The sequence below is a fragment of the Ananas comosus genome, linkage group 17 (assembly GCF_001540865.1).
Source record: "Ananas comosus cultivar F153 linkage group 17, ASM154086v1, whole genome shotgun sequence".
In the NCBI taxonomy this organism is placed as follows: domain Eukaryota; kingdom Viridiplantae; phylum Streptophyta; class Magnoliopsida; order Poales; family Bromeliaceae; genus Ananas; species Ananas comosus.
Window position 1 is genome coordinate 4,642,994 of NC_033637.1, and position 14,466 is coordinate 4,657,459.

At 30.3% G+C, this 14,466-nt stretch overlaps 1 protein-coding gene across 1 annotated transcript; it reads right to left on the bottom strand.

Annotated features, from left to right (window-relative positions):
* Positions 309 to 1,395, bottom strand: LOC109723374. Its single transcript, XM_020251711.1, has 2 exons — positions 815 to 1,395; positions 309 to 540 (listed from the first exon to the last, which is right to left on the bottom strand). Exons 1-2 carry the CDS (start codon positions 1,274 to 1,276, stop codon positions 388 to 390), a joined length of 615 nt encoding a protein of 204 aa, XP_020107300.1. The 5' UTR covers positions 1,277 to 1,395; the 3' UTR covers positions 309 to 387.

Genomic DNA, 14,466 nt, shown 5'->3' on the forward strand with positions numbered 1-14,466 from the left:
CACGTGTAAGACGTGCGTCACTTGAGGAGTATTGGAGCTTACTAAAATGTTTTATAAAATTTCAGAAGCCTTTGTGCAAAAGTTTTAAAGTTCAAAGAATCTTTATACATTTTTTTGTTCCCTTTTATGCATATTGCGGTTTAATCCATTTTTTTTTATTTTAGATGATCTTTCTAATCCAATTTGAAGTAACCAGCAATAATAAATTCAATTTATAGAAGGGTTAGCATAATCATTCATAAGAAAGAAAATGAAATTTTTTTTTTTTTTTTTTCCGACGGAAAGAGAGAAAAATATACACATGCATATACATATACCTATCTTTATATCTCTTGCATAAGTATTATTTTTTCTCTGTAACGTTCACACCACTCCCGCGCGCGCTTATTATTCGTAGCGAATAATCATCATAGCTTCTAATCTCCTCTGCATGTTCACTTTTGCAATAAAATCCTCCACTCTTCTCTTCAGTTCTTCTGCAGGTAAACCTCTCTCCTCCTCCTCCTCCTCTCCATCCACCTCCTCACTTTCTCTCTCTCTCTCCTCCTCCTCCTCCTCCTCCTCCTCCCCTACACCACCTTTCTCTCTCTCCTCATCCACCACCACCACCACTTTCTCCTCTTCANTATTATTCGTAGCGAATAATCATCATAGCTTCTAATCTCCTCTGCATGTTCACTTTTGCAATAAAATCCTCCACTCTTCTCTTCAGTTCTTCTGCAGGACTTTCTCTCTCTTCCTCTCCATCCACCTCCTCCTCCCCCACACAACCTCTCTCTCTCTCCTCCTCCTCCTCCTCCTCCTCCTCCCCTACACCACCTTTCTCTCTCTCCTCATCCACCACCACCACCACTTTCTCCTCTTCAACAACTTCTACAATATCCCTCTCTCTACACTCTTCAACAGGATGGTCCTCCACCGCACTCTCCTCCCTCTGATCATCGACTGCGTCGCTCTCGACGCCGCCTCGAATGCCCGGACTCCTCGCCGCGCAGTCCTCGTAGGCGTCGCGTTCCGGGGGGGGCCGCGATATCTTCGACTCGCCGACGAGGAATATGATGATGATGTTGGAGAGTATGAACAGGCATTTGGGGCCCATGGTCGCCGAGAGGAGGAGCTTTGCGGTGCAGTAGAGCCTGGGAAGCCAACTAGGGCTTGAGAGGAACAAGCCGAGCACAGAAGCTTGGAGAGAGTATTGGACTAAGTTTGAGATGAGGAGCTGCTTCTTTGCATATCTCTTCATCGCAAGAAGCTTCTCTATTTGAACCGTGTCCATTTATATATATGTATATTATTATATTGAAAAAAGAGCTTAGTTTTTAGAGAGAGAGAGAGAGAGAGAGAGAGAGGGAGTGTTTGTGTATGTGTGTGTATAGAAGAAGTATAGGGAGTGTTATGAAGCATGGAACAGAGAGAGGTGGAGAAGGGGGGATATTTATAGGAGTTGAGGTGGTGGGGATTGATCAGTACATGCTTAGCATTTTTCTTTTTTAATTTTTTTTTCTTTTTCTTTTTCTTTTTATTAGATATGTGGGTTCTCTTTTTATTACTGGTGTGGGTTAAGTGAGGAATCTTTTATAGGAAAAGTCGTGGGAGGTGATTGCTCTTTTTTCCTTCTTTTTTTTTCTTTTTTTTGGAAGCTTGGATTCTTCTTTTTTTTTTTTTTTGGGTTCCCATGCTGTACTTTTCCATTCCTCTCTTGTTGATGGTTTCATGCTTGTGTTTCTCTCCACCTTCCAAACCAACTTACTATAAATTGTCAACCTGGGTAGTTTGGTTGCACCAAAAAAAATATGAAACTAAATTCCTCAATACAAAATTATGTATGAATTTTTTTTTTTTCAATTCTTCATCCCTTTGTTAAAAAATAAATAGCTTTTTTAGAAAGTATTTTTTTAAAAAAAATTTATGAAAAACTAGTATATCTTTTTCTAAAAAAAAAATGGAATACAAAAGCACTAACTTTCCATAAATTTTTACAAAAATTTCAAAAAGATTAATTTTCTTTGGATCTAAGAGTAGAGAGTGAGTATGGAACATTTGGATGGATGAAATATAAATTCTACACCTAGCCAGGAGAGTATAACATGCGAGTAGCATTGCTCGTGAAAAAAAAAAATCAAGAATCTTATAGTGGCGAGTTTGCATGCATTTTTGTTTAATTTGAAAGAAGCAGCTCTAATTTAAAGTTGTAGTTTTGAAATTGTGGAAAAATTTCAAATAAATTGTGATAACAAGAGGTACCAAACTTTTTTTTTCGAGTAGCTCTATTTCATAAACACTTAATCATAAGCTCCACCTAGTTTAAAAAATTTACTCAATTTAGTGACATTTTTGAGAAATTGTTTACCTCATTTATAGTTAGAAAAATAAGGAAGTCACTCTTTGGTGATATCCTCTCACATGTAAACTACAAACCATTCTGAAATGAAATCAGTATCTGAAATTTAAAACTTTATATTTTGATGATATATTCCGCAATATTAATTAGATAATAGAATCCATGTGGATACCTATACAAAAATAAAGATTAGATGGTAAAATTTAAAATTAAAAATTTTAATTTAACTATATAAAGTTCCATAAAGTTTCGCCAAATTAAAAAGTTTTCCATGTGTTATCACTGGAAACCACTAGTTAGAACCATTGGCTCTTTAGATTGCTTAATTTATACTGAACATATTTTTTAGTTCATTATTTCAAGGAATAATTACCTACATATTCTTCAAAACTTTTATTTTAAAAATAATCATACAATTTTTTTTTTCTGTTAGTGAAATTTATCCTCACTATTAGTAGCTGCTAGTTCATCTCGGATTATATACGAAATATTTTTCAATCTAGGTTAAAATAAAGATATTTTTGTCTTTTTTCTTAATTTATTTTTCTAATTCATTCCACACTCTCTCTCTCTCTCATATTTCTCCCAACATTGATGATTCTTTAATAATGAATTTCTCTAGCCTTCTAATTAACTAAGGTAATATAAATTAATCTTTTGATTCATTTCGTGTATAAGATTATACTATCTTAGTTTTTTATTTTTTGAATTGAGAATTGATTCGGTACTTTTAAAAAAAAAAATAAAAAAGATCTTAACCGTTGATTAATAGAGGGTAAAAATGTAACTTTAATACTTAGCAGGTAAAAGGATTATTTTATTCAAGGTTAGTTTGGTAATTAAATAATACAATATTTAAAGAAACTTTTAATTGAGGTCCTAAATTTATGCATTAATTAGCACTAATTTAGGAAATTAATTGATTAACCAAATTTATGCAATTATTAGGCATTAATTTAGGAATCTACTTTAAATGTTTTAGTGTTTCTCAAATTATGCATTAATTTAAATTATAGAAATTTTAGAAATAGTTTTATTTCTAAATACGATGAATTTAAATTTTAAAAATTAAATACTTAAAATTTAAAAGTGAAATTTAAATTAGAGGAATTTCATATTACTATTTAAAAACTAAATTTCTACCAAGATTTAAAATACAGTTTATTCGCACCAGTTTAAAACGTAATGCATAAAAAACTTAGAGAGTAAGATTTCTACAACTAGATTTCTCTAGAGGAATTTCATATTACTATTTAAATTTTAAATTCAATGATTTAAAAACTAGATTGAACCGATTGATTTGACTGATCAGACTTTGACCTATTCTATCAAGAATCTGATTTTAACCTATTGAACCGAATAACATTAAGAACAATTTGGAACCGGTAAAGATAATAAATATTTTAAACAGAATAATAATTTAACTGTTAGAGCTAATAAATATTTTAAATATAATTTTAAACATATAAATTAAAAAGATTAGAATTATTGGTGAGAAAAAAAATAGTTAGGAATTTGAATTCGAATCTGACTAACAATCACAAAACTTATTTCCGAACTCGACGGATTTCAAAAATCTATATCCAAATTCAAAACTGACCAATTTTTCGAAACCCAAAACCAAACCTAAAGCAGAAGACTAGAATTCAAATAATTATTTCTGTTTACCATATTTCAAAGTATTTATATGAAAGATAAAAAGAAAAAATAAAAATTTTGAAAATATAGTAAATGTAAAATGACTAAATTGCCTATGTATTAAAAGACAAAAATATCTTTTTTTGAGATACCTGGTAACCGGTACCTCTTCCAAAGTGACCTGTTATTGTAGGTCACAATTTTAAAAAAATTAAATCTGGGCCGTTAAATACGTGTGAATGAACGGTAACCAAAAAAAAAAAGTATAGAAGCATTACTCTTTTGAATTAGCAAAGAGTTTTTGCATATTTAGGGCTCAATTTCATGATTTTGGTTAAATAGGAGGCACTAATCGATGACAGAAAAATAAGAGAAAGAAGAGTTTCGTCTTCTTCAATTTCGGGATCACGATTTTTTTTCTTTTTAACAGTGCACTAAACAGAATCTAATTCAATTGGAAAGAACTTAAAAATTTATAATTTTTTTTAAATAGCAAAACTCAAGAAAAGTTATTTTCATATTAATCTTTTAAGAGCGATAAAGGTATATAAACAATTGCCACTTATTTTAAAACAAAAGGCAAAATAGTCCTAGCCGCAATCCTACCATAGCACTTATTATTATTACTTTTTCGTTGAGGCTCTTCTAACTTCTAATTTCTTGTAATTAAAAATTTTAGTAAAAAATATTGAGAATTTTATCAAAACTAAAGAATAAAATTTAGGGGGTAACTTTAGAATATCCTATAGTGGAGAAGTCTCCATATATTTTTTACCTGTATTTTACTAGAAAAGTTATTTGATATTAATTCACAAGTTAACTAATGTTTTCCATTTATGATGATTGAGCAATATTCCGCGTACGCTCCTAGATTAAGTATGCATCTTATATCTTATTTATCCAAAATTATTTATTTTGTACTTGCTTATCAATTATTTTCTAACTAAAAATCTAAGAAATTTTGCGAACCTAAAATACATGAGGTATAAGATTTATATTTATATATAGGTCACAGTTACTATTTATCTTTATTTTTTTCTCTCAAAATTGCATAGAGAACCGCTCAACATAGAAGATTTTCAATTAACTAATTCATTATATAGTTTGATTGAATATTAGCCGTTAATTATTAGAGCCAATAAATTTGGTGGGATCAGTGGCTAAATTTATCAAATCTCAAAATTTTTGAATAAAATGACTCAATTTTTTTTAAAAAATTAAAAGTTAAAAAGGTTCCAATTGAAAAGGTATATATAAACAAAGCCTTTTATGAGAAATAAGTGAGCATAAGATGCTGATAAATCGGGCGACTTCTCACATTTATTTGTAAAAAAGTCCAGTAATATTCATATTTGTTCATCTTATTTATTACTATTAGAACAATGTTTATTTTTTAACAAAGAATAAGTAAAATAAAAGCTCCAGCGGTTAGAATTGTATAGAAATATTTTTCTAAAAATCGCCAACAATTATTTTCTTCCTTTTGGCCGTCCCAAATAATATAAGAGGGGATAAAAAGTTCAATTTACCTTATTCACTAATCAGGATTAAGTATTTCACCTATGACTAACTATATTTTTCTACGAATCCTAACAGCAGAATATATTTGAAAACGTTATGATTTTTACAGGAATTAAGTATGAAAAGTTGAACTTTGTAGGAATATATTTGCTGTTTGATATATTTATAGGGAGCTTTATGCAAATAACCAATTGAGATGATCTCTAATAAGAGGGTGTTTGGTCCAGATTCTGAAAATAAATTTTAAGTCAAAAGTATTTTTGTTTCTTTAATAAAGTACTTAGTAGTCTCTTTTTCAAAATTTGATTTTAATTTCAAAAATTAGTTTTCTAAGTTTATTGGAGATCAAAACTAGATTTTTAACTTATCGGGTCCATCCAACGCTATTAGATAAAATAGAGTTGGAATAAAAGCAGATAGGGATATGCTTCTACGTTCTTCAGTATGACCGTATAAAATATATCGTAATCGACTCATTGCGATATACGGAGTGTAATATTACGTACGGAAATAAACATAATATTTTTTCATCATACTTTCTAACTGCATGTAACGTAATCTCTCCATAATTTCAAATGAAACCTTACAAGTAACTTGTTTAGTGAAAAGCAGCTTTTCACTAAAGCTAAGCCGAGAAAAAGCACTCCTATGTAAACCAGTGACGGATCTCTACGAAAAAAAAAGGGAAAACTTTAAAAAACCCCTTATGTGGTTTCGTAGTTTCTCACTTTGCCTCCCTATGGTTTAAAATGTATCAGTTTGCCCCCCTGTGGTTTCTTTTTTCTCTTTTTCTTATCAATCTTATTATTTTTTTTTCTTAAATCAGTGATAAAGTTAAAATTAAAGGGTACTAAAATGAATATTTGATAAATCTATATGGGTATCTTAAGTTTTTTGTATATAATTTAATGAAATATTAACAAAAAGGCTACCGAAAAGATAAACACGAAACCACAGGGGGCAATTTGATACATTTTAAACTACAAAGGGGCAAAGTGAGAAACTACGAAACCACAGGGGAGGTTTTTGAAGTTTTCCCCAAAAAAAAACAAACCCAAGCCGCAGAAATTATTATTACTAAGTATTATAATATATAACTTAAGTGGCTTGTTAAATCTTATTGGCTTAATTTATAACCCGGCTTTTATTTACATAACCTACCAAACATACATATTCATTATCGGAATTGATACCCATAGCACTGTTTCGATGGGGATAAACTAATTAAGTTGCCCAATATTGAGTATATTTTGTTTATAAAAAATTGGATGATAGTCATTATCTAAGTTTGAATTTGATTAGATTTGTAGCTAAAATTTTAGATAAATTAGAATAAATATTTAAATTTGTTAAAGATAAATTGATTAAGATTTGCATCACAGTAGGTGGCGGATTCCTAACAATTTATTACTTCTGAAATAATAAAGATAAAATATAGTATAATGCGTGAATATTGGCTCTTATTTGCTGTATTAAACTTGACACAGTGAATTTACCCTTTGGAGATTGCGATTCCACAAAAAAAAAAAAAAAATTTCTTTTTTATNAAAAAAATTCTATTTTATAATAATTTTTATTGCGCAAAACACATTTTATCTGTAATCACAAATAAAAGCAAAAGTCGATATTTTAGAATGCACGTTTGGGAGTTCAAACTCAAACTATTGGAACTCTAGATTGTAGTCTCTGAGACAACAAACCAGCTATTTTTAGTTTTTACGCACCAGTTTCAATATATCGAGTTTGGAAAAAGCAATGCTACATGTACATATAAAAGATCAGTATGAATCTTACGCCCCTATCTCTCCAAGGATTAAAATTTTCCTACTAATCTTATTAATTTTTAATTTTTATATTATAATTTCCAAAGAGATGCTTAAACTCTTGAATGGATGAATAAAAAATCTAATTACAACCTATGTTTTCTATGAACCAGTGATAAAAGTAGTTTCCCGCACAAAAAAATCTTTCAGTAAGAAAAAAAGTTTTTGATTTGTAAAAAAAAAAAAATTTTTCATCAACATTTGTTTGGTTTAAAGGAGAAATATTCTTATTTGTTTGGTTCGTTGAAAAAAATAAATGAAAAATGTTTATACAGCTTGAGTTTTCGTTTTCTGTCGCACATCGATGAAAAACTAAAACACTCTATTTTTCTCAAATTTGTAAAAATAGTTTTTTGGAAAAAAATTTTACGACTAAACAAACACATGAAAAACAATTTTTCAATCTGAAAAATAATTTTCAATACATTATGACCAACCAAACACACGGTGACGAAATTCATGATACCTTCTTGTCACTTCTAAGCAATCTCCAACTCTATGGTCTTTTTCTTTTTCTTTTTTTTTTAAATGAAAAAAAATGTATTAACACCTCCGAAACTATAAATTTTGACATATAATTTTGTAAATTTTATTGAAAAAAAAATGTATTTAAGTAATTCCCAATTCAATCTCACCACTACATCCTCACTTTTGTTAATATTCTCGTGTTGATTTAGAGCAAAAGTTTCGATTCGTATATAATATTAATTCGTTCATTAGTAGCTTAAACTTGTGCATTGGGCTCTCGTCCTATATATATATATATATATATATATATATATATATATATATATATATATATATATCACAAGAATAGACAAAATATGCAAATTAAATACAAAACAGTGCATTAATTTTGTAGACACATCAACAAATTATAGGGCACAAACCTACATTAATTCTTATAAAAATGTAAACAACCAAGTAGTCTCCATATATGATATTTTTTTAAAAAAATTTTTATACGTTTTGCTTGCAAATTAATGTCTAGATTAAGGTTACAGAATCACAGTGAACACCACGAAATTTCCTCTCAAAGTTGATCAATCTTAAAATAATACAAATTCAATTATAGGATGACACTTGATTATGTTCGCGAACGAAAGGAGTTCCTATCAGATTGATTCAGTGTGTAATATGATATCAGAGGCAATTAATTTGAACTCCCATGAGTGTCTTCTTTTTTTTTTTTCTTTTTTTTTTTAAGGTAGCACGCTACCCGCTTAATTTATTTCACTTAGAAAAAAATTTAGCTGGAAATGTGAATCAATTAAAATTCGAACTTGAGATCTTCGGTACCAACTATCAAATCCTTTACCACTTACTCTAGGGACGGTCAGTGAACTCCCATAAGTGTCTATACTAAATTTTTCGTGTTTTATCACATCTATCAATTTTTGCGTGTCAATCGTACTTTTGAAGTTGTTTTTTTATCGCTCGATCTTTTAGGTAGCTGGCGCCTTTCGGAGCTATTCTTGAATTATCGTCTCTTATCCCATCACCTACCAGTTTCATACGTTCTTTATATCCATCGTAGATCGGGGCAAAAAGATTAAAACTTTCAAATTTTTTTCTACCAGATTACTCGATTTCATCAATGTATTGGAAACTGGATTAAATAGAGATTCAAAAATATTACTGGGTCAAAAATTACTGGTCTCACCAATGGGACACCCACAAGTCGAATCAGTGACATCGACTTAACGTCATAAATATTTTATTATTATTTTTTATTTTATTGTATAGAAAATATTCATATATATTATTATTAATTCTAGTATCATACTTAATTATAAACTATTAATTTCTACACCAACAAGTAAATATACGTGTTCAAGTTTTTTTTATAAGAATAATTTGTGCTAATAAAAAATAAAATTTACTAAGTTGACTTTAAGTCGGATTTTAATATGACTTGATTAAAAAAAAAAAACCTTGGCTTGTTTGATTAAAACTAGCAAATCGGTTCGAACGGTTCAAAACGGTTTGTTGATTTATCCGGTTTAAAGTATTGAACCAAGCCGCTTTATAGACTTGACCATTGTCAGATCGGTCGAACCGACCAACTCGACCCGCTTTTTATACTATTAGTTTTTTTTTTTGAGAGAGAGAAAAAGGTAGTATGCTATACCCGCTTCGTTTATTTTATTTATAAATAAACTTAGCTGAAAATATGAATCAATCAACTAGATTCGAACTTAGGACCTTAGATACCAAGGACCAAGCTCCTTTGCCACTTGCGCTAGGGACGGTCAGTTAAACTATTAGTTTTTAATTACAATTAATTCTACTTGGAAAAGAAGTTTCAATTTTCAATTAAATTCTTTCTGACTCTTTCAAAGTGAAAAATTCTCAGCTTTGTGAAAGCGTATTATTGCTTCCTCTTTGTGGTGCAAAGTATGGGAGAGAGAGGAGTTGTGATTGAGACCCTAATACTTTTTTGAGAGATAGGTAGCACGCCACCCGCTTCGTTTATTTCATTTAGAAATAAATTTAGTTGAAAATGTGAATCAATTAGGATTCGAATTTGGGTCTCGGATACCAACCACCAAACTCTTTACCACTTGCTCTATGGACGGTCGATATTGAGACCCTAATACTATTCGAGCTTTGGATGTATAAGTTTAACTTGTCTACTTTGTTGAAGTTTATATATTTTGCCGCGTGTAGGTGTTGAATGGAAAAAAAAAGAAAAGAAAAAAAAAGCATATAGAACAAATTAAAAGCACGAAAAGAAAAGAAAAAGAAAGAAAACAAAGCAGGCCAAAAACTTGCGGTTTAGTAAAGTTTGATTTATATTCGATTGCAACTCATGCCGATTTTTTTGAATAATTTATTTAAAAAGTTTGAATCATTTTTTCACTAGAGTTTACTATTTAAGATTAAAAAAAGAATTACGTATACATATTGATGTGTTCTGCGATTAGTTTTTTATTTTGTGGCACGTGTCTACTATCTAATTAATTCTCACGTGAAAGCGTATAATAAAGTTTGATAGGCCAAGAAACAAGTTTATATTCTTTCAAAATAGATAAGAACATCTATATTAGGAATTCATAAATGACCAAACCATAGTAGCTAGTTTAGGTGATGATTGAGCTAATTATTTATTGCGTGTCTCATGCAAAAAATGCATCTGGTGTTCGAGTGCCGTCGAAAATTACATTTCTGGTCTCTATAGTCCGAAAAAGCTTACAAACTATTTCACATATTAAAAAAAACAATCATTTTCAAAAGATCTAACAATTGAATCTAAGCCCACTTTTCTAAAATGGATTCAAAGGAAAAGAAAGGAATACGATTCCCACCACCAACTTATTCCTTGCTGTGAGATCCAAAACCCTAATTCTTAGGGACTAAGGAAACATATATAGGGATACATATGTGAGACCCATGCCAAGAGTTCTAGAAGAGTCCAAGGGAGCATGGCATGAGCTCAATTATTCAACATTTTGAGTCAGTATCATTTACTACTCTCAAATGGGTGGGTAACATCACTTAACCTTTCCTCTTCAATTTGCGTGGGGGCTACACACAATTATTTGCTAGAGGGACTACTAACTCAAAACACTTTTTTTTTTTTGGTGAAAATATATGGAGACTCCTAAACTATATATTGGGCCATTTTTAAAGAGGCTTCTTAGCTTTACCTTTGTTTTTATTTTCAGAAAAGTTATTTGAAGATTTTATTAACCTATGTGAAATTATATGAAATAATCGTTATTTTTCAAAAGAATAAACAAAGGTAAAGCTAAGAAGCCTCTTTAAAAATGGCCCAATATATAGTTTAGGAGTCTCCATATATTTTCACCAAAAAAAAAAAAGTGTTTTGNTGAAATTATATGAAATAATCGTTATTTTTCAAAAGAATAAACTAGTATAGAATAATATTTTTATATTAACACATGTTTTTATATTTAACACTTAATAGGCTCATGACGGTGAATTTGAATTAAACGGAAGGAAATCAATTATGTTAGTAGCCCAACGTGACTTGGACTTAGAAACTCTTTCTCTGATACTGTATAAAATTATATTATTATTCTTCAAAAATTTAAGCTTGTAAAGAACTGTACTTTATATTTAACTACTTAGATGGCTCTATTAGCTATCAGCAATTATTTACTCTAGTTTTATCTACTAAAAAATAATTAACGCTATTTATTTGATGAAATCACAGATAAAATTTGACAGAAACCCTAATTTTTATTTGATTTGAAAAAACAAAAGTTAGACACGTGTCAGATGAAATAATAATAATAATAATAATAATAATAAAGTTAAGGGGGCTATTTTAAAGGTCTCCATCCATTATTATCTCGCTTTTTTTATTCTCCTACTATGATCTGCAAAATATACAATCATAGACAGTGCTTGTTAATTTCCTTGTGGGAAAACTTTGTTTGGTGTGGTGTGAAAGGGCAATCATTTGAATAGGTAATGCAAAAATGGAATGCGGCGCATGGTCATGAGCTAGAAATTTGTCTTTTATTTGCTTACACTTTTTATTTTACTTTAACCTCAAATGAGGGCTGTCGATCAGCCGAACACGAACTGGTTCGCGAATAGCAAACTAAATTACCAGCTTTACTACTGGATGAAAAGTCGAATGAAAATTAAGAGAAATTGGAATTTTAATCTAATAATTGAAATTCACAAAATATAAATTTCTTTTACATTTGAGTTGGTCTAAAATCCAAAAAGTATAATAGTATTGATCTAAAGACCAGTAGTGATTGAGAGGATTGATTCAGATGTGAAAAAGTTAGAAGCAAAAAAGAGCTAATACTTCTAAAAATATTCTAGCTCACCCCTATATGTATTTGAGCATAAATAAGCTGATCTTAGCTCGCGTTTTACTTTTTAAGATTTCGAACTGAAAAATTCAGCTCGCGTTTAATTAATTCATTAAACAAACGACCGATCTCAAGCTCGTTTTAAGCCGAATACGAGGTGGCTCACGAACAACAAACTGGATTGTCAGCTCCACCTCCAATACTATGACATCGATCTGGTAAACTACAGATGAGAGATTGTTTCTAATCTATATTGATTACGATGGTTTTTCATCGAAAATAAAAAAGTAGGAAAAAAGAAAAAAATGTTCACCCGCAAGAAATCACATCGTATAAAATTGGGAGTTTCTCAGCGTCAAGTTGTGGAACAAACTCATATTGTTTATAAAAATTAATTCCAGTTGGGTTTGGATCAAAACACGATCAAAACCGTCCACTCTGATCAAAATCTAATCCCAAACCCAAATGGAGTAACCTAAGTAATATATAAAAAAAAAAAAAATTAACACAAAACACATATAAATATGCTCTATGCAACGGGGGGTCTTTTTCTGCAGTTAGCCCTGTAAATATATAGGTACTATGTACTACATAAGGATAGGGCTGGCAAACGAGCGAGCTGGCTCGCGTTCGACTCGCGTTCGACTCGATATTTGGCTCGCTCGAGCTCGACTCGAAATTAAATGAGCCGAGCTTGAATAAAAAAAAAGGCTCGAAATTCATTTCAAGCCGAGTTTGAGTTTTACTCGGCTCGTTCGAATTAGGCTCGAAAAGCTCGAATATATATAATATAGTAGAGCCTATTATGCCCTATCCGAAAGTATAGACATCTGGTGCATTTGATTGTTTTGTTCTTAAATTAATACCCTTTGTTTCCTTTCTTATTTTGGCATTAATATTTTTATTACCCTGGTAGGGACCACTCAATTCTAGGTATTATTTAATCCTACGGGAGGCGCAATCATCCTAACCATACATTTTTATCAAAGGGCTCAAAATTCAAAACGATCAAATCCTCTATGTTTTCCGCATGCATGTAGTAGTTCTGACACTGTGATTATATATATATGATATATATATATATATTAATATATATATATAAATATAATATGTAAAAAATAGTATAAATATAATGAGTATTTTAATTATATATAGGCTGAGTGGTAATCTGAGTTTAGTTAAAATTGCGGCTATATTGTTGCGCGCCATAAAAACAAAGCCCACTAGACAAATGTAAAAGAGCAAAAGTTTTATAATAAGTTTATATATGTTTTTTTTTCTTTCATTTTTTCTTTTCACAGAGCTCTAAATTATTTAAATGTTGTCCTCTTTTCGTCTTTTTCTGGTCTCTCACCTAAAGTGGCCAAACCGGTAGCCCTCTTAGTACGAAATGTAACATCTATATGTGCCCCGCCTTGCCTAGCTGTCTATTAATTATATGCTGAGTAATCATTACATCATAATATTTTTAAAATAAATAATTTATTATCATATAAAATTTTAATTTTTATATATATGATGGATAGTTAATCCAATATTTATTTATATAATTTTACTTATTTTGACTGCATAAGATAAATGAATATATAGAGGAGTTGAAGGGCGCGAAGAAGATATATGAGGCTGACGAATTGCATATTTCAACTGCGATAAATTATTTTTTTCACTATTAATATTATTATTGTCAATATTAGATTATTTTGTACTGTGAACTATTAGCACATATTTTGTATCAAATCTATAGATAAATATTCTATGACAAATTAAGACTATTGATGTATAATGTTGAGAATTTTCAACGGCTTCGTTTAGGGCTCGGAGCTCGCTCGACTTGAAATTCAGAGCATCGCTCAGAGCTCGGCTCGAATTAATTTCAATCCAAGCTTGAGCTTAAATTTAGGCTCGAAATTAATTTCAAGCCGAATTTGAGCCGAGGTAAGCTCGCTCGAGTTCGGCTCGTTTCCACCCCTACATAAGGATCCCTTAAAAATTGGTGATATGACCAAAATTTAATATTCCGCTGTCTAATTACTTCATATTTTCAGCTAAATTATATTTAAATAACTGAACAAAGTGAATATATAGCACGCTATCTGTCTCTCTCTAAAAGAAATTCTATTTGCAATAAAATTCTAATTCTTTTCTGCTTAAGAAACAATACAGTTTGTATCGTTATAAATTCACAGGTTTGGAGCAATGAACACATTATAAGGAACTGAATTTTGTATTTTGAGGAGCCAAAATTATGTGTATTTTTTATAATTTTTTTGATATGAAAGTGCATATGAAACGTTCTTACTTGATACAGATGCTACGCCTTGAGTACTACCCGTTTCACATGTAGTCA

Bases quoted from the DNA above. Each gene is read 5' to 3' on its own strand.
- LOC109723374 (XM_020251711.1), bottom strand. From the start codon at position 1,276: ATGGACACGGTTCAAATAGAGAAGCTTCTTGCGATGAAGAGATATGCA. The intron at 541-814 runs GTAGGGGAGGAG...GAGGAGGAGGAG, and splicing joins AGGAGAGAGAGAAAGGTGGT to AGAGAGAGAGAAAGTGAGGA.